At 49.8% G+C, this 27425-nt stretch overlaps 1 protein-coding gene across 1 annotated transcript in view; it reads right to left on the reverse strand.

The window, feature by feature from the left end:
* LOC135537729 (tudor domain-containing protein 3-like) overlaps window positions 1–27071 on the reverse strand; it is a 48542-nt gene extending 21471 nt beyond the window's left edge. Inside the window, 7 exon segments of the mRNA XM_064963760.1 lie at window positions 264–479; window positions 631–780; window positions 1433–1504; window positions 3961–4102; window positions 17865–18024; window positions 25719–25784; window positions 27030–27071. Coding sequence (XP_064819832.1) covers window positions 264–479; window positions 631–780; window positions 1433–1504; window positions 3961–4102; window positions 17865–17938 — 654 coding nt within the window. The 5' untranslated portion in view covers window positions 17939–18024; window positions 25719–25784; window positions 27030–27071.
* Between the last annotated feature and the right edge of the window lie 354 nt (window positions 27072–27425).

Genomic DNA, 27425 nt, shown 5'->3' on the forward strand with positions numbered 1-27425 from the left:
TGCAAACCAGGAATCTAGATTAAACAAATGAATTTAGCTGACTTCTTGTTGTTGTTGTGAAGCCTAGACAGGTCCAGCCCAAAACCAGAGAGCCAAGGCATATTTTACCAGAGTTATTCTCCTGACCACAAAGACCTCAAACATCTTTAATTAAAACTGAAAGGAGCCAGGGGTTTGGGGGCTTTTAGACAGAGGAAAGAGACCCACCCGCCTACACAGAGCTAAGGGAAACACTGGGTCAAAAGGTCAAAGCCCTCACCAGCTCGCAGTAATTGCCTCGTTCGGTAGTTTGGTTGTTCCCGGTAACTCCCGAGCTCTCTGTAGTTTCCCTCTGGACGGCTGGACTCCTCCGTCCTCTCCTCTCGTCTCTGCCGGTGCGAGTCCCTGTCTCCTCGGTCTCCTCCGCCTCGCCGGTCCCGACCGCCAGTATTAACGAGGTTCCCGCCAGCATTGCCTCCGCCGCCAAACGTCCGAGTTCCCTTCAGAGGAGGTCAAAAGACACTCAGAGCTGGACCAACTCACACAGTGGGACACGGACAGAGTTTCACAGACATGAGCGGTCCAGTTACTATAGCTATGACAACAGGGATAAAACCAAACACACACACGCACACACACACACACACACACCTCTTTGTTTTTGGCCACCTCAGCGATGGCTGCTAGCCTCTGCTTCTCAAACTCTTCGTTCTCGTCAGCCGTCTTCACCACACTGGTGCTGACCAGAGTCTTCCTGGTGTCCAGCTCTCTGGAGTCCACTTCCTCATTCCTTACACACTTCTGAGGAGCACAGAGAGACGACAATTTCATCAGTCTGATTGGTTAGTCAACGGAGAGAGAATCAGTCTGATTGGTTAGTCAACGGAGACAGAATCAGTCTGATTGGTTAGTCAACGGAGAGAGAATCAGTCTGATTGGTTAGTCAACTGAGAGAGAATCAGTCTGATTGGTTCGTCAACAGAGAGAGAATCAGTCTGATTGGTTAGTCAACAGAGAGAGAATCAGTCTGATTGGTTAGTCAACGGAGAGAGAATCAGTCTGATTGGCTAGTCAACGGAGAGAGAATCAGTCTGATTGGTTAGTCAACGGAGAGAGAATAAGTCTGATTGGTTAGTCAACAGAGAGAGAATCAGTCTGATTGGTTAGTCAACAGAGAGAGAATCAGTCTGATTGGTTAGTCAACAGAGAGAGAATAAGTCTGATTGGTTAGTCAACAGAGAGAGAATAAGTCTGATTGGTTAGTCAACGGAGAGAGAATAAGTCTGATTGGTTAGTCAACAGAGAGAGAATCAGTCTGATTGGCTAGTCAACGGAGAGAGAATCAGTCTGATTGGCTAGTCAACGGAGAGAGAATCAGTCTGATTGGTTAGTCAGAGAGAGAATCAGTCTGATTGGCTGTGCATGGAACCAGTTAAATATTGGCAGGTCGTACCTGTCCGAAGGGCACGAAGGGAGGGGCTCCACCTTCTCTTCCGATGTTACTCCTGCTGTGTTTGGCCAAGCTCTGGAGGTCAAAGGGGAGAAGAACTTAGAACGCCCTTGAGTATATATTTAGACATTCTTAATTCCATTCCTTTATTTAGATTTGTGTGTATGTGTTGTGTAATTAGATGTGTGTGTATTGGGTGTATGTTGTGTAGATGTGTGTGTATTGGGTATATGTTGTGTAATTAGATGTGTGTGTATTGGGTATATATTGTGTAATTAGATGTGTGTGTGTATTGGGTATATGTTGTGTAATTAGATGTGTGTGTGTATTGGGTATAAGTTGTGTAGATGTGTGTGTATTGGGTATAAGTTGTGTAGATGTGTGTGTATTGGGTATAAGTTGTGTAGATGTGTGTGTATTGGGTATATGTTGTGTAGATGTGTGTGTATTGGGTATAAGTTGTGTAGATGTGTGTGTATTGGGTATATGTTGTGTAGATGTGTGTGTGTATTGGGTATATGTTGTGTAATTAGATGGGTGTGTGTATTGGGTATATGTTGTGTAGATGTGTGTGTATTGGGTATATGTTGTGTAATTAGATGGGTGTGTGTATTGGGTATATGTTGTGTAGATGTGTGTGTATTGGGTATATGTTGTGTAATTAGATGTGTGTGTATTGGGTATATGTTGTGTAATTAGATGTGTGTGTATTGGGTATATGTTGTGTAATTAGATGTGTGTGTATTGGGTATATGTTGTGTAGATGTGTGTGTATTGGGTATAAGTTGTGTAGATGTGTGTATTGGGTATATGTTGTGTAGATGTGTGTGTGTATTGGGTATATGTTGTGTAATTAGATGGGTGTGTGTATTGGGTATATGTTGTGTAATTAGATGTGTGTGTGTATTGGGTATATGTTGTGTAATTAGATGTGTGTGTGTATTGGGTATGTGTTGTGTAATTAGATGTGTGTGTGTATTGGGTATATGTTGTGTAATTAGATGTGTGTGTATTGGGTATATGTTGTGTAATTAGATGTGTGTGTATTGGGTATATGTTGTGTAATTAGATGTGTGTGTGTATTGGGTATATGTTGTGTAGATGTGTGTGTATTGGGTATATGTTGTGTAGATGTGTGTGTATTGGGTATATGTTGTGTAGATGTGTGTGTATTGGGTATGTGTTGTGTAATTAGATGTGTGTGTGTATTGGGTATATGTTGTGTAATTAGATGTGTGTGTATTGGGTATTTGTTGTGTAGATGTGTGTGTATTGGGTATAAGTTGTGTAGATGTGTATTGGGTATATGTTGTGTAATTAGATAACATCTGCTAAACATGTTTACCTGACCAATACCATCTGCTAAACATGTTTACGTGACCAATAACATCTGTTAAACATGTTTACGTGACCAATAAAATTAGATTAGATATTTATTTTTTTTAATCAATAAGAGAACAGATTATTGTATGGGACAATATACAAACTTTTTTGAGAACGATTTTATTTATTTTTTTAAATGTCATTGAATAATGTCATTGAATAATGTCATTGAATAAATTTAATAATTTTGATAACAGATAAAATGTAATGAATTGAAGGTTATTTGCTGATGTAAAAATCTAAACCCCCCTTTAGTACTACGCCCTTTAGAACGGCCTTCAGGTCGCCATTTACAGCGCCCTTTACAGCGCCCTTTAGAACGCCCTTTACAGCGCCCTTTACAGCGCCCTTTACAATGGCCTTTACAACGCCCTTTAGAACGCCCTTTACAGCTCCCTTTAGAACGCCTTTTACAGCGCCCTTTACAGCGCCCTTTACAACGCCCTTTACAACGCCCTTTAGTACACCCTTTACAACGCCCTTTTGAACACCCTTTTGAACGCCCTTTACAACGCCCTTTAGTACACCCTTTACAACGCCCTTTAGTACGCCCTTTACAACACCCTTTAGAACGCCCTTTACAACGCCCTTTACAACGCCCTTTACAACACCCTTTACAACGCCCTTTATAACGGCCTTTACAACGCCCTATACAACGCCCTATATAACGCCCTTTAGAACGCCCTTTACAACGCCCTTTACAACGCCCTTTACAACGCCCTTTTGAACGCCCTTTTGAACGCCCTTTACAACGCCCTTTACAATGCCCTTTAGTACGCCCTTTACAACGTCCTTTACAACGCCCTTTACAACGCCCTTTACAACGGCCCCTTTAGTACACCCTTTACAACACCCTTTAGAACGCCCTTTAGTACACCCTTTACAACGCCCTTTACAACACCCTTTACAACGCCCTATACAACGCCCTTTACAACGCCCTATACAACGCAGGACGAACAACTGTCCAGTAACAGCGTAATAAACACTACCACTTGAGGTGCAGGCTCTCTATTCCCCGTATAGTATAAAGAGTCTAGTGCACTACTTTTGAAGTGCACGCCCTATGTAGGGAATAAGGTACTGTTTGGAACACAGTCACAGAGACAGTCTGCTGTAAAACGAAGGGTAAAACACCTCCTCTTCCTCACCCTTTGCAGTTCCCATTTCTCCATCATGTGGTCGACCTCCCCTCCCAGGACGGATATCTTGGAGTCGTCCAGAAGCAGAATGCCGTTCTTCACCTGGACCGTACCAAGGACCTTCACCTTGGTTCCTGGAGGGGTGTTCAGGCTAAAAAAAAACAGGGGGAGGGGGGTTGAATTAGGGAGGCCAGAGGACAGCTCCATAGAGAACCCATTTTGTATTAAACGGAGAGCTCTAAGTAGATCAAATCAATTAAGCGGTTAAAGGAAGCTTAAACCAATGCCAAAACAAACAAACAAACAAACAAACAAACAAACAGGGAGATTGACTATAATAGGTTTACATGGAACATGATTACAGGTACATTTAATACAGACTGGCTACAGTAATGGAATGGAAGCACAGGTCATATGTTAACCTAATATTGGATAGGACAAAAACAAAAGATAGAAATCTATTGTTTATCAATCTCTGTAACAACAGCACAAACAACAGACAGAACAAACAGTGTATTGGTATGAAAGCAGTTTTTTGGGGGTAGCTTTAATTAGAAAAGAGAAACAGCAAATCATCACGATTCATTTTCCCGTCCTAAAACTCTTCATCCAGCCAGCTATGCCTGTGATGGCTAATGTCCAACAAGGGCTAGCCATGCCAAAAGAACAGCTTAGCTTACGTTACCCACAAACCCTCTCCCCTCTCTGTCCTGTCAGACAGACCATGCCCTATCCAGACCACTCTTCTAAATGACACGCTGTGTTGCAGTAGGATGGTGAGGCTAGGGATGATGAGGGATTGTGTCCTAAAATAGCACCCTATAGAAACACAGATGTGTCATTTAGAAAAGTGGTCTGGATAGGGCATGGCCTGTGGCCAAAAGTAGTGCACTATATAGGGAATAGGGGGGGGGGCCCAAATTGGGACAGACCCTAGGAATAATCCCACCCGCCGGGTCAGGCCGTTCTCATTTTAAATTAACAGCCCAGTTCTGATCACCACCACCTCTGAGCCCTCCGGCCCGCGTCCCAAACGGGATCCTATTCCCTATGTAGTGCACTACTTTTGACCAGGGCCCTATAGGGAATAAGGTGCCATTTGGAATTCAGCCTGCCCTAGTCCTCTCATTAAAAAGCACAGGGACTTAGAGGGATGTCCAGCTGCTGATGCAGCAATTAGGGATTTCACGTCCAACCCAATGGCCCAGTACGTCCAACCCAATGGCCCAGTACATCCAACCCAATGGCCCAGTACGTCCAACCCAATGGCCCAGTACGTCCAACCCAATGGCCCAGTACGTCCAACCCAATGGCCCAGTACGTCCAACCCAATGGCCCAGTACGTCCAGTACGTCCAACCCAATGGCCCAGTACGTCCAACCCAATGGCCCAGTATGTCCAACCCAATGACCCAGTACGTCCAACCCAATGGCCCAGTACGTCCAACCCAATGGCCCAGTACGTTCAACCCAATGGCCCAGTACGTTCAACCCAATGGACCAATACGTCCAACCCAATGGCCCAGTACGTCCAGTACGTTCAACCCAATGGACCAGTACGTCCAACCCAATGGCCCAGTACGTCCAACCCAATGGCCCAGTACGCCCAACCCAATGGCCCAGTACGTTCAACCCAATGGACCAGTACGTCCAACCCAATGGCCCAGTACGTTCAACCCAATGGACCAGTACGTCCAACCCAATGGCCCAGTACGTCCAACCCAATGGACCAGTACGTCCAACCCAATGGACCAGTACGTCCAACCCAATGGACCAGTACGTCCAACCCAATGGCCCAGTACGTCCAACCCAATGGCCCAGTACGTCCAACCAATGGCCCAGTATGTCTCAAACGGCAGCCACCCCTATAGGACATCATGTTTGACAAGAGCCCCCCCACCACCACCACCTCCACCAATAGGGCAAGTAGTAGGGAATAGGAAGCCATTTGGGACAGCTTGGCTAGCTCCCTCCACTAGCAGGGTCCTCCCTCCCTCCCTCCACTATCAGAGCTAGCTGGGACTGGAGCAGGGTCCCCTCTCTCCCTCCCTCCCTCCCTCTCTCCACTATCAGAGCTAGCTGGGACTGGAGCAGGGTCCTCTCTCAGGGTACTGTCTCATAATTACACTGTGGAACGGATCTGCACGCCAATACAAACTAACCTCTTTCTGTTTCCTTTTCTCCCTCCCTCCCTCCCTCCCTCCCTCCCTCCCTCCCTCCCTCCACTATTAGAGCTAGCTGGGACTGGAGCAGGGTCCTCTCCCTCCCTCCACTATCAGAGCTAGCTGGGACTGGAGCAGGGTCCTCTCCTCCCTCCCTCCCTCCCTCCTCCCTCCTCTCTCCACTATCAGAGCTAGCTGGGACTGGAGCAGGGTCCCCTCCTCTCCCTCCCTCCCTCCCTCTCTCCACTATCAGAGCTAGCTGGGACTGGAGCAGGGTCCCCCTCTCCCTCCCTCCCTCCCTCTCTCCACTATCAGAGCTAGCTGGGACTGGAGCAGGGTCCCTCTCTCCTCCCTCCCTCCCTCTCTCCACTATCAGAGCTAGCTGGGACTGGAGCAGGGTCCCCTCTCTCCCTCCCTCCCTCCCTCTCTCCACTATCAGAGCTAGCTGGGACTGGAGCAGGGTCCCCTCTCTCCCTCCCTCCCTCTCTCCACTATCAGAGCTAGCTGGGACTGGAGCAGGGTCCCCTCTCTCTCCCTCCTCCCTCCTCTCCACTATCAGAGCTAGCTGGGACTGGAGCAGGGTCATCTCTCCCTCCCTCCCTCTCTCCACTATCAGAGCTAGCTGGGACTGGAGCAGGGTCCTCTCTCAGGGTACTGTCTCATAATGACACTGTGGAACGGATCTGCACGCCAATACAAACTAACCTCTTTCTGTTTCCTTCTATCCACCCTCTCATCCATCTCGTCCTGTTTCCTTTTCTCTCCCTCCCTCCCTCTCTCTCTCTCTCTCTCTCCCTCCCTCTCCCTCCCTCTCTCTCTCCTTCTCTCTCCTCCCTCCCTCTCTCTCTCCTCGCTCCTCTTCTCCCTCCCTCCCTCTCCCTCCCTCTCTCTCTCCTTCTCTCTTCCTCCCTTCCCTCCCTCCCTCTCTCCCTCCTCCTTCCTCCTCCCTCTCTCTCCCTCCCCTCCTCTCTCCCTCCCTCTCTCCCTCCTCTCTCTCCTTCTCCCCTCCCTCTCCTCCCTCCCTCCCTCCACTATCAGAGCTAGCTGATATCAACAGAACAGACACTAGTTAGTGTTGTCATAATAAAAGGGTTGTACTGTTCTCTCCTGCGGATAGATTCCGGCAAGCTCTCCGTCCCAAATGGGACCCTAATTCCCCTTCGTAGTGCACTACATCGTTTGAGTCCAGAGATAATAGGAACCATGTGGGACTCAGCGTTCCTCTCTGGCCACTCCACCTGTAGGGCTGGCTGGTCGCCACGGCAGCCGTCGCTGCGGACGCTGCTTGGATGGAGTTGTAATTGGAAACGGATTGGTAGCGGATCAGCCACTGACGAGTGGAAATTACAGAGGGAGAAGAAGAAAGAGAGAGAGATGGAGACCGGGGAGGGAGGGAGGAAGAGAGGGGGAGTGCAGGGAGGAGGGATGGAAGGGAGGGGGAGGGAGGCAGGGAGGGAGTGCAGGGAGGGAGTGCAGGGGAGGGATGGAGGGAGGGTGCAGGGAGGGAGGGAGGCAGGAGGAGGCAGGGAGGGAGGGAGGGAGTGCAGGAGGAGGAGGGAGTCAGGGATGGAGGGAGGGAGGGTGCAGGAGGGAGGAGGAGGAGGCTGAGGGAGTTCAGAAAAAGTCACCAACATCGGTCTGGGAGGGAGGGTCTGTGCTTCCATTCCAAAAGAAAGACGAGAGTTTTGGTTGAAAATGAGGATCTACGATACTGGCTGATTGGTAGACAGAGTGAAGCAGCACCAGTCTACAGGCCAGTCTACAGGTCAGTCTACAGGTCAGTCCACAGGTCAGTCTACAGGTCAGTCTACAGGTCAGTCTACAGGTCGGGTCTCACAGGTCAGTCTACAGGTCAGTCTACAGGTCAGTCTACATGTCAGTCTACAGGTCAGTCTACAGGTCAGTCCCACAGGTCAGTCTCAGGTCAGTCTACAGGTCAGTCTACAGGTCGGTCTACAGGTCAGTCTAGGTCCAGTCTACAGGTCAGTCTACAGGTGGTCTACAGGTCAGTCCACAGGTCAGTCTACAGGTCAGTCTACAGGTCAGTCTACAGGTCAGTCCACAGGTCAGTCTACAGGTCAGTCCACAGGTCAGTCTACAGGTCAGTCTACAGGTCAGTCTGCAGGTCAGTCTACAGGTCAGTCCACAGGTCAGTCCACAGGTCAGTCTACAGGTCAGTCTACAGGTCAGTCTACAGGTCAGTCCACAGGTCAGTCCACAGGTCAGTCCACAGGTCGGTCCACAGGTCGGTCTACAGGTCGGTCTACAGGTCGGTCTACAGGTCGGTCTACAGGTCGGTCTACAGGTCAGTCTACAGGTCAGTCTACAGGTCAGTCCACAGGTCAGTCTACAGGTCAGTCTACAGGTCAGTCTACAGGTCGGTCTACAGGTCAGTCTACAGGTCAGTCTACAGGTCAGTCTACAGGTCAGTCTACAGGTCAGTCCACAGGTCAGTCCACAGGTCAGTCTACAGGTCAGTCTACAGGTCAGTCTACAGGTCAGTCTACAGGTCAGTCCACAGGTCAGTCTAAAGGGCAGGCTACAGGTCAGTCCACAGGTCAGTCTACAGGTCAGTCTACAGGTCAGTCCACAGGTCAGTCTACAGGTCAGTCTACAGGTCAGTCTACAGGTGGGTCTACAGGTCAGTCTACAGGTCAGTCCACAGGTCAGTCTACAGGTCAGTCTACAGGTCAGTCTACAGGTCAGTCTACAGGTCTATACAGTCAACAGGAAGTGATTTGTAGACAGGATACGTGTTATTTCATCAGCCTGTTAGATGGAAGCTGCATCCCAAATGGCCTTAGAACAGGACCTATAGGGAGACCCATAGGGAGACCCATAGGGAGCCCACAGGGAGACCCATAGGGAGACCCATAGGGAGACCCATAGGGAGACCCATAGGGAGACCCATAGGGAGACCCACAGGAGACCCATAGGAGACCCACAGGAGACCCATAGGAGACCCATAGGAGACCCATAGGGAGACCCATAGGGGAGACCCATAGGGAGGCCCATAGGGAGACCCATAGAGAGACCCATAGGAGACCCAGGGAGACCCATAGGGAGACCCAGGAGGCCCCATGGGGAGACCCCATAGGAGAGCCCCACAGGGAGACCCATAGGGAGACCCATAGGGAGACCCATAGAGAGACCCATAGGGAGACCCATAGAGACCCATAGGGAGACCCGTAGAGAGACCCATAGGAGGCCCATAGGAGACCCACAGGAGACCCATAGGGAGACCCACAGGGAGACCCATAGGGAGACCCATGGAGAGACCCATAGGGAGACCCATAGAAGACCCATAGGAGACCCATAGAGAGACCCATAGGGAGGCCCATAGAGAGACCCATAGAGAGACCCATAGAGAGACCCAGGGAGAGACCCACAGGAGGCCCCATAGGGGAGACCCCATGGGGAGAGACCCATGGGGAGACCCATAGAGACCCATAGGGAGACCCATAGAGAGACCCAGGAGACCCATAGAGAGACCCATAGGGAGGCCCATAGGGAGGCCCATAGGGAGGCCCATAGGGAGGCCCATAGAGACCCATAGAGAGACCCATAAGGCCCCAGGAGACCCATAGGGAGGCCCTTAGGGAGGCCCATAGGGAGGCCCAGAGAGACCCAGGGGAGGCCCATAGGGAGGCCCTTAGGAGACCCCATAGGGAGACCCATAGGGAGGCCCATAGAGGACCCGTAGGGAGGCCCATAGGGAGGCCCATAGGGAGACCCATAGAGAGACTCACAGGAGACCCATAGGGAGAACCAGAGAGACCCATGGGGAGGCCCATAGGGAGGCCCATGGAGAGACCCATAGAGACCTAGGAGACCCATAGGAGACCCGTAGGGAGACCCACAGGGAGACCCATGGGGAGACCCACAGGGGACCCACAGGAGACCCATAGGGAGAGACCCAGGAGACCCATGGGGAGAGACCCATAGGAGACCCTTAAGAGACCCATAGGCCCAGGAGACCCTTGAGACCCATAGAGAGACCCATAGGAGACCCATAGGGAGACCCATGGGAGAGACCCATGGGGAGACCCATAGGGAGACCCATAGGAGACCCCATAGGGAGACCCATAGGAGGCCCATAGGGAGACCCATAGGAGGCCATAGGGAGACCCATAGGAGCCATAGGAGGCCCATAGGGAGACCCATAGGGAGACCCATAGGAGGCCCATAGGGAGGCCCATGGGAGACCATAGGAGACCCACAGGGAGACCCATAGGGAGACCCGCAGGAGACCCACAGGAGACCCATAGGGAGACCCATAGGGAGACCCATAGGGAGACCCATGGGGAGACCCATAGAGAGACCCATAGGAGACCCACAGGAGACCCACAGGGAGACCCACAGGGAGACCCATAGGGAGACCCACAGGGAGACCCACAGGGAGACCCATAGGGAGACCCACAGGGAGACCCATAGGGAGACCCACAGGGAGACCCATAGGGAGACCCACAGGGAGACCCATAGGGAGACCCATAGGGAGACCCACAGGGAGACCCATAGGGAGACCCACAGGGAGAGGCCCATAGGGAGACCCATAGAGAGACCCATAGGGAGACCCATAGGGAGACCCATAGGGAGGCCCATAGGGAGACCCATAGAGAGACCCATAGGGAGACCCATAGGGAGACCCATAGGGAGACCCATAGGGAGGCCCATAGGGAGACCCATAGGGAGCCCACAGGGAGACCCATAGGGAGACCCATAGGGAGACCCATAGGGAGACCCATAGAGAGACCCATAGGGAGACCCATAGGGAGACCCATAGGGAGACCCATAGGGAGGCCCATAGGGAGGCCCATAGGGAGACCCATAGAGAGACCCATAGGGAGACCCATAGGGAGACCCACAGGGAGACCCACAGGGAGACCCACAGGGAGACCCATAGGGAGACCCATAGAGAGACCCATAGGGAGAGACCCATAGGGAGACCCATAGGGAGACCCATAGGGAGACCCATAGAGAGACCCATAGGGAGGCCCATAGGGAGACCCATAGAGAGACCCATAGGAGACCCATAGGAGACCCACAGGGAGACCCATAGGGAGACCCACAGGGAGACCCATAGGGAGACCCATAGAGAGACCCATAGGGAGACCCATAGGGAGACCCACAGGGAGACCCATAGGGAGACCCACAGGGAGACCCATAGGGAGACCCATAGAGAGACCCATAGGGAGAGACCCATAGGGAGACCCATAGAGAGACCCATAGGGAGGCCCATAGGGAGACCCATAGAGAGACCCATAGAGAGACCCATAGGGAGAGACCCACAGGGAGACCCATAGGGAGAGACCCATAGGGAGACCCATAGAGAGACCCATAGGGAGACCCATAGAGAGACCCATAGGGAGACCCATAGGGCCATAGGGAGGCCCATAGGGAGGCCCATAGAGAGACCCATAGAGACCCATAGGGAGGCCCATAGGGGAGACCCATAGGGAGGCCCATAGGAGGCCCATAGAGAGACCCATAGAGGCCCATAGGGAGGCCCATAGGGAGACCCATAGGAGACCCATAGGAGGCCCATAGAGAGACCCATAGGAGGCCCATAGGGGCCCATAGGGAGACCCATAGAGAGACCCATAGGGAGACCCATAGGGAGACCCATAGAGAGACCCATAGGAGGCCCATAGGAGGCCCATTAGGGAGACCCATAGAGAGACCCACAGGGAGACCCATAGGGAGACCCATAGGAGACCCACAGGGGAGACCCATAGGGAGACCCATAGAGAGACCCATAGGGAGAGACCCATAGGAGACCATAGAGAGACCCATAGGGAGGCCCATAGGGGAGACCCATAGAGAGACCTATAGAGAGACCCATAGGAGAGACCCACAGGGAGACCCATAGGAGACCCATAGGGAGAGACCCATAGGGAGACCCATAGGGAGACCCATAGAGAGACCCATAGGGAGGCCCATAGGGAGGCCCATAGGGAGACCCATAGAGAGACCCACAGGGAGACCCATAGGGAGACCCATAGGGAGACCCACAGGGAGACCCATAGGGAGACCCATAGAGAGACCCAGGGAGAGACCCATAGGGAGACCCATAGAGAGACCCATAGGGAGGCCCATAGGGAGACCCATAGAGAGACCCATAGAGAGACCCATAGGGAGAGACCCACAGGGAGACCCATAGGGAGACCCATAGGGAGAGACCCATAGGGAGACCCATAGGGAGACCCATAGAGAGACCCATAGGGAGGCCCATAGGGAGACCCATAGGGAGGCCCATAGGGAGGCCCATAGAGAGACCCATAGAGAGACCCATAGGGAGGCCCATAGGAGACCCATAGGGAGACCCATAGGAGGCCCAGGGAGGCCCATAGAGAGACCCATAGGGAGACCCACAGGGAGACCATAGGGAGACCCATAGGGAGACCCACAGGGAGACCCATAGGGAGACCCATAGAGAGACCCATAGGAGACCCATAGGGAGACCCATAGGGAGACCCATAGAGAGACCCATAGGGAGACCCATAGAGAGACCCATAGGGAGAGACCCACAGGGAGACCCATAGGGAGACCCATAGGGAGACCCATAGGGAGAGACCCATAGGGAGACCCATAGGGAGCCCACAGGGAGACCCATAGGGAGACCCATAGGGAGACCCATAGGGAGACCCATATAGAGACCCATAGGGAGACCCATAGGGAGACCCATAGGGAGACCCATAGGGAGACCCATAGGGAGGCCCATAGGGAGGCCCATAGGGAGACCCATAGAGAGACCCATAGGGAGACCCATAGGGAGACCCACAGGGAGACCCACAGGGAGACCCACAGGGAGACCCATAGGAGACCCATAGAGAGACCCATAGGGAGAGACCCATAGGGAGACCCATAGGGAGACCCATAGGGAGGCCCATAGGGAGACCCATAGAGAGACCCATAGGGGAGGCCCATAGGGGAGACCCATAGAGAGACCCATAGGAGACCCATAGGAGACCCACAGGAGACCCACAGGGAGACCCATAGGGAGACCTAGGGAGACCCATATAGAGACCCATAGGAGACCCATAGGAGACCCATAGGAGACCCATAGGAGACCCAGGGAGCCCATAGGAGGCCCATAGGGAGACCCATAGAGAGACCCATAGAGACCCATAGGAGACCCACAGGAGACCCACAGGGAGCACCCACAGGGAGACCCAGGAGACCCATAGAGAGACCCATAGAGAGAGACCCATAGGAGACCTATAGGAGACCCATAGGGAGGCCCATAGGAGACCCATAGAGACCCATAGGAGGCCCAGGGAGACCCATAGAGAGACCCATAGGAGACCCATAGGAGACCCACAGGGAGACCCATAGGGAGACCCACAGGAGACCCACAGGAGACCCATAGAGAGACCTATAGAGACCCACAGGGAGACCCATAGGGAGACCTACAGAGACCCATAGAGACCCATAGAGAGACCTAGAGAGACCTAGGGAGACCCATAGAGAGACCCATAGGGAGGCCCATAGGGAGACCCATAGAGAGACGCATAGAGAGACCCATAGACCCATAGAGACCCACAGGGAGAGACCCATAGGGAGATCCATAGGGAGAGACCCATAGGAGACCCATAGAGAGACCCAGGGGAGACCCATAGAGAGACCCATAGGGAGACCCATAGGGAGACCCAGAGAGACCCATAGAGAGACCCATAGGGAGGCCCATAGGAGACCCATAGAGATAGAGGCCCATAGGAGGCCCATAGAGAGACCCATAGACCCATAGGAGGCCCATAGGGAGACCTAGGGAGACCATAGGGAGGCCCATAGAGAGACCCATAGAGGCCCAGGAGGCCCATAGGGAGGCCCATAGGAGACCCATAGGGAGACCCATAGGGAGGCCCATAGAGACCCATAGAGAGGCCCATAGGGAGACCTAGCCCACAGGGAGACCCATAGAGAGACCCAGGGAGACCCATAGGAGACCCATAGAGAGACCCATAGGGAGACCCATAGGGAGAGACCCATAGGAGACCTAGAGAGACCCATAGGAGACCCATAGGGAGACCCACAGGAGACCCATAGAGAGACCCATAGGGAGAGACCCACAGGGAGACCCATAGGAGACCCATAGGAGACCCATAGGGAGACCCATAGGGAGACCCCATAGGGAGACCCATAGAGAGACCCATAGGGGAGGCCCATAGGGAGACCCATAGGGAGGCCCAGGGAGGCCCATAGAGAGACCCATAGAGAGACCCATAGGGAGTACCCATAGGGAGACCCATAGGGAGACCCATAGGGAGGCCCAGGGGAGGCCCAGAGAGACCCATAGGAGACCCACAGGGAGACCCATAGGAGACCCATAGGAGACCCACAGGGAGACCCATAGGGGAGACCCATAGAGAGACCCATAGGAGACCCATAGGGGAGACCCATGGGAGACCCATAGGGAGACCCATAGAGAGACCCATAGAGAGACCCACAGGAGACCCATAGGGAGACCCATAGGGAGACCCACAGGGAGACCCATAGGGAGACCCATAGGGAGACCCATAGGGAGACCCATAGGGAGACCCATAGGGAGACCCATAGAGAGACCCATAGGAGAGACCCATAGGAGACCCATAGGGAGGCCCATAGGAGACCCATAGAGAGACCCATAGGGAGACCCATAGGGAGACTCCATAGAGAGACCCATAGGAGGCCCATAGGGGAGGCCCAGGGAGATCCCATAGAGAGACCCATAGGGAGACCCATAGGGAGACCCACAGGGAGACTCCATAGGAGACCCATAGGGAGACCCACAGGGAGACCCATAGGCGAGACCATAGAGAGACCCATAGGAGAGACCCATAGGAGACCCATAGAGAGACCCATAGGGAGGCCCATAGGGAGACCCATAGAGAGACCCATAGGAGAGACCCACAAGGAGACCCATAGGGAGACCCATAGGGAGACCCATAGGAGAGACCCATAGGGAGACCCATAGGGAGACCCATAGGGAGACCCATAGAGAGACCCATAGGGAGGCCCATAGGGAGACCCATAGGGAGGCCCATAGAGAGACCCATAGAGAGACCCATAGGGAGGCCCATAGGAGACCCATAGGGAGACCCATAGGGAGGCCCATAGGGAGGCCCATAGAGAGACCCATAGAGAGACCCCATAGGGAGACCCATAGGAGACCCATAGGGAGACCCATAGGAGGCCCATAGAGAGACCCATAGGAGGCCCATAGGAGACCCATAGGGAGGCCCATAGGAGCGCCCATAGAGAGACCCATAGAGACCCATAGGAGACCCATAGGAGACCCATAGGGAGACCCATAGGAGGCCCATAGGGAGACCCATAGAGAGACCCATAGGAGACCCATAGGAGACCCATAGGGAGACCCATAGGAGACCCATAGGAGCCCACAGGGAGACCCATAGGGAGACCCATAGAGAGACCCATAGGGAGACCCATAGGAGACCCATAGGGAGACACATAGAGAGACCCATAGGGAGAGACCCATAGGGAGAGACCCATAGAGAGACCCATAGGAGACCCATAGGGAGACACATAGAGAGACCCATAGGGAGACCCATAGGGAGACCCATAGGGAGAGACCCATAGGGAGACCCATAGGGGAGACCCATAGGAGAGACCCATAGAGAGACCCATAGTGAGACTCCATAGGGAGATCCATAGAGGAGAGACTCCATAGGGAGACCCATAGGCTCTGGTCATAAGTAATGCTCTACGTAGGGAATAGACAGAATCATCAGAGACATCTGAAATGGGGATCTAAGGGCCTCTGTCAGGGAACGTACCTATAAACGCACGTATGGAAGGCCCTATCTAGGAGTAATTAATTGATGACTAGATATTCAGATGGAAGGCCCTATCAAGGAGTCCAATTTTTTGTCCAAACCCTGTTTTTGCTTCGGGTATTGTGTGTAGATTGATCAGTGGGGGGGGACAATGTAATCCATTTTAGAATGAGGCTGTAACGAAACAAAATGTGGGGGGAAATCAAGGGGGTCTTTCTGAATGCACTGTACATATATTTGTTGTTGTTGTTGTTGTTGTTTTCCTCGCTCCTGGCACCGTACGGTACTTTTCCTGGTGGTAAAACTCCTACGCTGGGAATGCAGTCCAGAAAAACCAAATTATTTACTAGGTTTTGTTTCTGTGCCTTCGGAGAAGACGCGGATAGCCTTTTGATGCTAACGCGCTACTCTGTTCCAACTGGTCGACGGTGATGATCGAGAGAGAGTTTCAGAAGCTGATCTTGTTCCTGTGGCCGTACTCATCAAGTATTCAGAGTAGCAGTGCTGGATCTAGGTCAGGTCACCCCTGTCTATTTACTCTTATTCATGGAGATTTAAAAGACAAATAAACTGATCTGAAATCAGCAATTCTATTCTATGAAGATTGGATAAGCGACCTCTGAGTTTAGCCTGGTGTTTAAGAAGTAGCTGTTCCTTACCTGATCAATCAATCAGATTAGCCTGGTGTTTAAAGTTGCATAATCAATCAGATTAGCCTGGTGTTTAAAGTAGCTAATCAATCAGATTAGCCTGGTGTTTAAGTAGCTAATCAAACAGATTAGCCTGGTGTTTAAAGTTGCTAATCAATCAGATTAGTCTGGTGTTTAAAGTAGCTAATCAATCAGACAGCCAATTGTTTTAAAGTAGCTAATCAAACAGATTAGCCTGCAATTGTTTAAGTTGCTAATCAATCAGATTAGTCTGGTGTTTAAAGTAGCTAATCAATCAGATTAGCCTGGTGTTTAAAGTAGCTAATCAATCAGATTAGCCTGGTGTTTAAAGTTGCTAATCAATCAGATTAGCCTGGTGTTTAAAGTAGCTAATCAAACAGATTAGCCTGGTGTTTAAAGTAGCTAATAGATCGAACAGATTAGCCTGGTGTTTAAAGTAGCTAATCAATCAAACCGATTAATGAATTGATCTGGGACAGGTGTTTAAACTAGTAGTTGTTCTCTACCTGATCTGGGACAGGTGTCTGAACTAGTTGTTCTCTACCTGATCTGGGACAGGTGTCTGAACTAGTTGTTCTCTACCTGATCTGGGACAGGTGTGTGAACTAGTAGTTGTTCTCTACCTGATCTGGGACAGGTGTCTGAACTAGTAGTTGTTCTCTACCTGATCTGGGACAGGTGTCTGAACTAGTAGTTGTTCTCTACCTGATCTGGGACAGGTGTCTGAACTAGTAGTTGTTCTCTACCTGATCTGGGACAGGTGTCTGAACTAGTAGTTTTTCTCTACCTGATCTGGGACAGGTGTCTGAACTAGTTGTTCTCTACCTGATCTGGGACAGGTGTTTAAACTAGTAGTTGTTCTCTACCTGATCTGGGACAGGTGTCTGAACTAGTAGTTGTTCTCTACCTGATCTGGGACAGGTGTGTGAACTAGTAGTTGTTCTCTACCTGATCTGGGACAGGTGCCTGAACTAGTTGTTCTCTACCTGATCTGGGACAGGTGTGTGAACTAGTAGTTGTTCTCTACCTGATCTGGGACAGGTGTGTGAACTAGTAGTTGTTCTCTACCTGATCTGGGACAGGTGTGTGAACTAGTAGTTGTTCTCTACCTGATCTGGGACAGGTGTTTAAACTAGTAGTTGTTCTCTACCTGATCTGGGACAGGTGTCTGAACTAGTTGTTCTCTACCTGATCTGGGACAGGTGTGTGAACTAGTTGTTGTTCTCTACCTGATCTGGGACAGGTGTCTGAACTAGTTGTTCTCTACCTGATCTGGGACAGGTGTGTGAACTAGTTGTTCTCTACCTGATCTGGGACAGGTGTGTGAACTCGAGGCCCACAGCGTTGGTGTGTCCGTCTGTCATCTGCAGCCTCAGCATCCTGGGGGCTCCTGAGACTCCTCGTTGTCCTTAGGGGCCGACACGTTCCTCACCTTCTGAACCTGCAGCACACACGGACCCTCCAACTGAGGGCGGTACGGGTGAGGAAAAGACGAAGCGACAGCGGTCGTGTTAATTAGGGCACACTGTAGCAAAAACCTTTTTGTTACAGCCAGAGACTGAGTTAGAGGTCCGTATTCATCAGGCACCAAACGGATCAAAACAGACAAAGCGAGAGGGGAGCTGAACTTGTCCAATAAGGAGATTTTTTTCGCTCCGGTGTGTCCTAATGCCAGGGTTTGTTGCAGTAAAGACATTTGTAACCACCGAACTGGCAAACAACCTCACCAGATGGTTCCAGCTTCAATAACTGCTCCTCTGGGACGAATAAAGTTTATTGAATTGAGCTCCCCTCGCCGTCTCCTCGCTCAAATTGACCTTACTGCTTTTACAGTTGAAGTCGGGAAGTTTACATACACGTAGGTTGGAGTCATTAAAACTAGTTTACATACACTTAGGTTGGAGTCATTAAAACTAGTTTACATACACTTCGGTTGGAGTCATTAAAACTAGTTACACACACTTAGGTTGGAGTCATTAAAACTAGTTTACATACACTTAGGTTGGAGTCATTAAAACTAGTTTACATACACTTAGGTTGGAGTCATTAAAACTAGTTTACACACACTTAGGTTGGAGTCATTAAAACTAGTTTACATACACTTAGGTTGGGTCATTAAAACTAGTTTACATACACTTAGGTTGGAGTCATTAAAACTAGTTTACATACACTTAGGTTGGAGTCATTAAAACTAGTTTACATACACTTAGGTTGGAGTCATTAAAACTAGTTTACATACACTTAGGTTGGAGTCATTAAAACTAGTTTACATACACTTAGGTTGGAGTCATTAAAACTAGTTTACATACACTGTAGGTTGGAGTCATTAAAACTAGTTTACATACACTGAGGTTGGAGTCATTAAAACTAGTTTACATACACTTAGGGTTGGAGTCATTAAAACTAGTTTACATACACTTAGGGTTGGAGTCATTAAAACTAGTTTACATACACTTAGGGTTGGAGTCATTAAAACTAGTTTACATACACTTAAGGTTGGAGTCATTAAAACTAGTTTACATACACTTAGGGTTGGAGTCATTAAAACTAGTTTACATACACTTAGGTTGGAGTCATTAAAACTAGTTTACATACACTTAGGTTGGGGTCATTAAAACTAGTTTACATACACTTAGGTTGGAGTCATTAAAACTAGTTTACATACACTTAGGTTGGAGTCATTAAAACTAGTTTACATACACTTAGGTTGGAGTCATTAAAACTCCTTTTTCAACCCCTCCACACATTTCCTGTTAACTAACTACAGTTTAGGAAAGTCGGTTTGGACATCTACTTTGTGCGTGACACAATTAATGTTTCCAACAATTGTTTTCAAACGGATTATTTCACTTATAATTCACTGTATCACAATTCCAGTGGGTCAGAAGTTTACATACACTAAGTTGACTGTGCCTTTAAACAGCTTGGAAAATTCCAGAAAATGATGTCATGGCTTTAGAAGTTTCTGATAGGCATCATTTGAGTCAATTGGAGGTGTACCTGTGGATGTATTTCAAGGCCTACCTTCAAACTCAGTGCCTCTTGCTTGTCATCATGGGAAAATCAAAGAAATCAGAAAAAAATTGTAGACCTCCACAAGTCTGGTTCATCCTTGGGAGCAATTTCCAAACGCCTGAAGGTACCACGTTAATCTGTACAAACAATAGTACGCAAGTATAAACACCATGGGACCACGCAGACATCATACCGCTCAGGAAGGAGACGCGTTCTGTCTCCTAGAGATGAACGTACTTTGGTGCTGGCAAAATCAAATCCCAGAACAACAGCAACGGGACCTAGAAGATTCTGGAGGAAACAGGTACAAAAGTATCTAGATCCACAGTATAACGAGTCCTATATCAACATAACCTGAAAGGCCTCTCAGCAAGGAAGAAGCCACTGCTCCAAAACCACCATAAAAAAGCCAGACTACAGTTTGCTACTGCACATGGGGACAAGATCATACTTTTGGAGAAATGTCCTCTGGTCTGATGAAACAAAAATAGATCTGTTTGGCCAAAATGACCATCGTTACGTTTGGAGAAAAAAGCGTGAGGCTTGCAAGCCGAAGAACACCATCCCAACCGTGAAGCACGGGGGTGGCAGCATCATGTTGTGGGGGTGCTTTGCTGCAGGAGGGACTGGTGCACTTCACAAAATAGATGGCATCATGAGGAAAAGAAAATTATGTGGATATATTGAAGCAACATCTCAAGACATCAGCCAGGAAGTTAAAGCTGGTTGCAAATGGGTCTTCCAAATGGACAATGACCTCAAGCATACGTCCAAAGTTGTGTCAAAATGGCTTAAGGACAACAAAGTCAAGGTATTGGAGTGGCCATCACAAAGCCCTGACCTCAATCATATTGAAAATCTGTGTGGCAGAACTGAAAAAGCGTGTGCGAGCAAGGAGGCCTACAAACCTGACTCTGTTACACCAGCTTTGTCAGGAGGAATGGGCCAAAATTCACCCAACTTATTGTGGGAAGCTTGTGGAAGGCTACCCAAAATGTTTCACCCAAGTTAGACAATGTAAAGGCAATGCTACCAAATACTAATTGGGTGTATGTAAACTTCTGACCCACTGGGAATGTGATGGAAAAAAATAAAAACTGAAATAAATAATTTTCTCTACTAGTATTCTGACATTTCACATTCTTAAAATAAAAGTGGTGATCCTAACTGACCGAAGACAGGGAATTTTTGCTAGGATTAAATTGTGAAAAACTGAGTTTAAATGTATTTGGCTAAGGTGTATGTAAACTTCTGACTTCAACTGTAAGTACCTGACCTTCCTTAACGGTCATGTACCGGATCTTCCTTAATGGTCATGTACCGGACCTTCCTTAACGGTCATGTACCGGACCTTCCTTAACGGTCATGTACCTGACCTTCCTTAACGGTCATGTATCTGACCTTCCTTAACGGTCATGTACCTGACCTTCCTTAACGGTCATGTACCTGACCTTCCTTAACGGTCATGTACCTGACCTTTAACGGTCATCATGTACTCCTGACCTTCCTTAACGGTCATGTGCCTGACCTTCCTTAACGGTCATGTACCTGACCTTCCCAACGGTCATGTACCTGACCTTCCTTAACGGTCATGTACCTGACCTTCCTTAACAGTCATGTAATACCGGGACCTTCCTTAACGGTCATGTATCGACCTTCCTTAACGGTCATGTACCGGACCTTCCTTAACGGTCATGTACAGGACCTTCCTTAACGGTCATGTACCGAACCTTCCTTAACGGTTATGTACCTGACCTTCCTTAACGGTCATGTACCGGACCTTCCTTAACGGTCATGTACCGGACCTTCCTTAACGGTCATGTACCGACCGGTCATGTACTTGACCTTCCTTAACGGTCATATATACTCGGACCTTCCTAACGGTCATGCAATCGACCTTCCTAACGGTCATGTACCTGACGCCCTTAACGCTAAGTACCTGACCTTCCTTAACGGTCATGTACCGACCTTCCTTAACGGTCATGTACCGGACCTTCCTTAACGGTCATGTACCGGACCTTCCTTAACGATCATGTACCGGACCTTCCTTAACGGTCATGTACCGGACCTTCCTTAACAGTCATGTACCGGACCTTCCTTAACGGTCATGTACCGGACCTTCCTTAACGGTCATGTACCTGACCTTCCTTAACGGTCATATACCGGACCTTCCTTAACGGTCATGTACCTGACCTTCCTTAACAGCCATGTACCTGACCTTCCTTAACACTTAAGTACCTGACCTTCCTTAACGGTCATGTACCTGACCTTCCTTAACACTTAAGTACCTGACCTTCCTTAACGGCCATGTACCGGACCTCCCTTAACGCTGACGTACCGTTAAACAGAGTGTGTTTGTTCTTCAGGTCCATGCTGTAAACAGAGAAGTGGCAACTAAAGAGCCATAAAGAAATAACACAACTCAGATGGTTCTTTTCACAGCTCTGGTTCTGGTTCCCTCCTTTACATTCAACTGAGGTTTACACGTTCCAATTAAAATAGTTTCTGAGCTCCAAGAGCTGGCATTCTACGGCATATTCAATCACCTCTTTGTAAATGCAGTACATATTAATTGCAGTCTAGTGATAACCAACTCTGGGAAAAGTGCCAAGCAAAAATAATAATATCGTAATGCAGACAGACTGAGAAATTCTGAATCACCAGCATTGATGGCGCTTCCCCTGTTAGACTAATGCAGAGTGGGAGTTGTACTTACCTGAAAGGAGTGCAATATCTTATACAGAGCCTTAGGAGGACCGTGGGTTATTAGATCTCTGAGGACCGTGGGTTATTAGCTCTCTGAGCTTTAGGAGGACCATGGGTTATTAGCTCTCTGAGCTTTAGGAGGACCGTGGGTTATTAGATCTCTGAGGACCGTGGGTTATTAGATCTCTGAGGACTGTGGGTTATTAGCTCTCTGAGGACCGTGGGTTATTAGCTCTCTGAGCTTTAGGAGGACCGTGGGTTATTAGCTCTGAGCTTTAGGAGGACCGTGGGTTGTTAGTCTCTCTGAGGACCGTGGGTTATTAGCTCTCTGAGCTTTAGGAGGACCATGGGTTATTAGATCTCTGAGGACCGTGGGTTATTAGATCTCTGAGGACCGTGGGTTATTAGATCTCTGAGGACTGTGGGTTATTAGCTCTCTGAGGACCGTGGGTTATTAGATCTCTGAGGACCGTGGGTTATTAGCTCTCTGAGCTTTAGGAGGACTGTGGGTTATTAGCTCTCTGGAGGACCGTGGGTTATTAGCTCTCTGAGCTTTAGGAGGACTGTGGGTTATTAGCTCTCTGAGCTTTAGGAGGACCGTGGGTTATTAGCTCTCTGAGCTTTAGGAGGACCGTGGGTTATTAGCTCTCTGAGGACCGTGGGTTATTAGCTCTCTGAGCTTTAGGAGGACCGTGGGTTATTAGCTCTCTGAGCTTTAGGAGGACCGTGGGTTATTAGCTCTCTGAGCTTTAGGAGGACCGTGGGTTATTAGCTCTCTGAGCTTTCGGAGGACTGTGGGTTATTAGCTCTCTGAGCTTTAGGAGGACCGTGGGTTATTAGCTCTCTGAGCTTTAGGAGGACCGTGGGTTATTAGCTCTCTGAGCTTTAGGAGGACCGTGGGTTATTGGCTCTCTGAGCTTTAGGAGGACCGTGAGGTTATTAGCTCTCTGAGCTTTAGGAGGACTGTGGGTTATTAGCTCTCTGAGCTTTAGGAGGACCGTGGGTTATTAGCTCTCTGAGCTTTAGGAGGACCGTGGGTTATTAGCTCTCTGAGGACCGTGGGTTATTAGCTCTCTGAGCTTTAGGAGGACCGTGGGTTATTAGCTCTCTGAGCTTTAGGAGGACCGTGGGTTATTAGCTCTCTGAGCTTTAGGAGGACCGTGGGTTATTAGCTCTCTGAGCTTTAGGAGGACCGTGGGTTATTAGCTCTCTGAGGACCGTGGGTTATTAGCTCTCTGAGGACCGTGGGTTATTAGCTCTCTGAGGACCGTGGGTTATTAGCTCTCTGAGGACCGTGGGTTATTAGCTCTCTGAGGACCGTGGGTTATTAGCTCTCTGAGGACCGTGGGCTATTAGCTCTCTGAGGACCGTGGGTTATTATCTCTCGAGCTTTAGGAGGACCGTGGGTTAATTAGCTCTCTGAGCTTTAGGAGGACCGTGGGTTATTAGCTCTCTGAGCTTTAGGAGGACTGTGGGTTATTAGCTCTCTGAGCTTTAGGAGGACCGTGGGTTATTAGCTCTCTGAGCTTTAGGAGGACCGTGGGTTATTAGCTCTCTGAGGACCGTGGGTTATTAGATCTCTGAGGACCGTGGGTTATTAGCTCTCTGAGCTTTAGGAGGACTGTGGGTTATTAGCTCTCTGAGGACCGTGGGTTATTAGCTCTCTGAGCTTTAGGAGGACTGTGGGTTATTAGCTCTCTGAGCTTTAGGAGGACCGTGGGTTATTAGCTCTCTGAGCTTTAGGAGGACCGTGGGTTATTAGCTCTCTGGAGGACCGTGGGTTATTAGCTCTCTGAGCTTTAGGAGGACCGTGGGTTATTAGCTCACTGAGCTTTAGGAGGACCGTGGGTTATTAGCTCTCTGAGCTTTAGGAGGACCGTGGGTTATTAGCTCTCTGAGCTTTCGGAGGACTGTGGGTTATTAGCTCTCTGAGCTTTAGGAGGACCGTGGGTTATTAGCTCTCTGAGCTTTAGGAGGACCGTGGGTTATTAGCTCTCTGAGCTTTAGGAGGACCGTGGGTTATTAGCTCTCTGAGCTTTCGGAGGACTGTGGGTTATTAGCTCTCTGAGCTTTAGGAGGACCGTGGGTTATTAGCTCTCTGAGCTTTAGGAGGACCGTGGGTTATTAGCTCTCTGAGGACCGGGGGTTATTAGCTCTCTGAGCTTTAGGAGGACCGTGGGTTATTAGCTCTCTGAGCTTTAGGAGGACCGTGGGATATTAGCTCTCTGAGCTTTAGGAGGACCCTGGGTTATTAGCTCTCTGAGCTTTAGGAGGACCGTGGGTTATTAGCTCTCTGAGCTTTCGGAGGACTGTGGGTTATTAGCTCTCTGAGCTTTAGGAGGACCGTGGGTTATTAGCTCTCTGAGCTTTAGGAGGACCGTGGTTAATTAGCTCTCTGAGCTTTAGGAGGACCGTGGGTTATTAGCTCTCTGAGCTTTAGGAGGACTGTGGGTTATTAGCTCTCTGAGCTTTAAGAGGACCGTGGGTTATAAGCTCTCTGAGGACCGTGGGTTATTAGCTCTCTGAGCTTTAAGAGGACCGTGGGTTATTAGCTCTCTGAGGACCGTGGGTTATTAGCTCTCTGAGCTTTAAGAGGACCGTGGGTTATTAGCTCTCTGAGCTTTAGGAGGACCGTGGGTTATTAGCTCTCTGAGGACCGTGGGTTATTAGCTCTCTGAGGACCATGGGTTATTAGCTCTCTGAGGACCGTGGGTTATTAGCTCTCTGAGGACCGTGGGTTATTAGCTCTCTGAGCTTTATGAGGACCGTGGATTATTAGCCTTCTGAGCTTTATGAGGACTGTGGGTTAGCTCTCTGGGAGCCTTAGAGACTGTGGGTTAGCTCTCTGAGCTTAGGAGGACCGTGGGTTAGCTCTCTGGAGCCTTAGAGGACCGTGGGTTATTAGATCTCTGAGGACCGTAAGGTTAGCTCTCTTGCTTTATAAAGACCGGGTTAGCTCATACAAATTAATTAATTATCTCCTCGTCATCATCTGTGGCTTTTCAGCTGAACTGAGAAATGAGGAATGAAGGCATTTAAAGCTGGTGACAGACATTTAGTGCCTTTGGAAGTAGTGTGCATTTGGGTATTTCAAACGTGCACAGGACAGTGTAACCAACAGGTATCAAGCCCGGGTCAGGTGCATGTTGTTTTCAAGGCTGAGATAAATAGCCCACTGAGCTAAAGCCTAGGAATTAGCTTTCTATGTTGCCATGTGTCTTCAACATGTTTACTCACCATAGCATTCGAAAGCTTGACTAACCCCCAATCCAATCTTAGTTTTTCTTCTGTATCGAATCATTATGATAGGATCTTTGACAGTTTCTCTTACCCTTTGGCGTACATATCTGTGCTAAGACACACACACACACACGCACACACACACACGCACACACACACACACGCACACACACACACACACACACACACACGCCTCACCTTCTCCACCCGGCCACTGTTGATGTCCGCAGGGAGAAACGCCCTGCCAATAGGCCTCAGGTCACTCTGTAGAGACAGTCACAGAGACAGGGCGGAGAGATGAGCAACACTTATCCCCACCAACATATTAGGCTGACAATGAGATGACATGTAGTAAACCTCCAGATCAATAATTGAAAGCAATGTAGAGAAACCTGTTTTGAAAGCACTGGCAAATATTGGCTTGAATCTTGATTCTCCACACGTCTCTCAGAGTGGGCAAGAGCACACCCCTTGTCACGGACTTCAAACACTATTGGATTGGTGTTGGTCTGATTAGTCTGATTGGGACGGCAGGGTAGCCTAGGGGTTAAGAGTGGAGGGCGGCAGGGTAGCCTAGTGGTTAGAGTGGAGGGCGGCAGGAGTAGCCTAGTGGTTGAAGTGGAGGAAGGCAGGGTAGCCTAGTGGTTAGAGTGGAGGGGCGGCAGGTCGCCTAGTGGTTAGAGTGGAGGGCAGCAGGGTAGCTAGTGGTTAGAGTGGAGGGCATGGGGTAGCCATAGTGGTTAGAGTGGAGGGCGGCAGGGTAGCCTAGGGGTTAGAGTGGAGGGGCGGCAGGGTAGCCTAGGGGTTAGAGTGGAGGCGGCAGGGGTAGCCTAGTGGTTAGAGTGGAGGGGGCGGCAGGGGTAGCCTAGGGGTTAGAGTGGAGGGCGGCAGGGTAGGCTAGGGGGCTAGAGTGGTGCCGCCCTCCACTCTAACCATTAGGCTACCCTGCGGCCCCTCCACTCTAACCACTAGGCCACCCTGCCGCCCCTCCACTCCTAACCACTAGCCTACCCTGCCGCCCCTCCACTCTAACCACTAGGCTACCCTGCCGCCCCTCCACTCTAACCACTAGGGCTACCTGCCGCCTCCACTCTAACCACTAGGCTACCCTGCTGCCCCTCCACTCTAACCACTAGGCTGCCCTGCCCCGCCCCAGATTGTCATGTAAAGCATTGGCTTGAGGGACAGGGGGAAGTGTGCAAGATCAAACAAGGGTGGAGAATTGGAATGCAGCCATATTTGTGTGACTTTCATTTATCTGACATACCGGCAAAACATTCAATAACGAATATTCAAAGCAATGTAGAGGAATCTGTTTTACACAAACCTGTTTTTGTAAAAGCTTGATTGATTTTTTTTTTAAATGAGGTTGACTGAAAGCACAACATCTCTTTTCTATTCAAACCCCTTGGGGTCAGTTAAATGTACATCTACACAGGTGAAAGGGGAAAACGTTTTTGTTTGTTTGTTGGTATACGAGAAGAGAGTGTGAGAATATTAGCTACTTACATTGAGTGCAATGCGAATAATGTAAGGAGCTGAGGAGTTTCTCAGAAGTGCCTTTCAACTCCTCTATTCCTTCATCTGTAAGGTACCTGTGTAGGAGGTCAACCAAAAGAAAGGGCTCACATATCAATGGCGTAACCAATGCACGGTGGTTATTAAACAACAACAACACTCCAGCTAGCCACCGTGAACAAACACATTGAAAATCAAAAGCTAGCCAGCCAACTCGCATATCACTCGAGTGTACTTAAATAACATAGCTAACAACTGACTAGCAGATCAACTTTGAAGATATATTAATAGCTAGCTACAGTAATGTAGAGCTAGCTACAGTACAGTAATGTAGAGCTAGCTAGCTCCAGTACAGTAATGTATTGCTAGCTTGCTACAGTACAGTAA

Source organism: Oncorhynchus masou, unplaced genomic scaffold (genome assembly GCF_036934945.1).
Source record: "Oncorhynchus masou masou isolate Uvic2021 unplaced genomic scaffold, UVic_Omas_1.1 unplaced_scaffold_825, whole genome shotgun sequence".
NCBI lineage: Eukaryota > Metazoa > Chordata > Actinopteri > Salmoniformes > Salmonidae > Oncorhynchus > Oncorhynchus masou.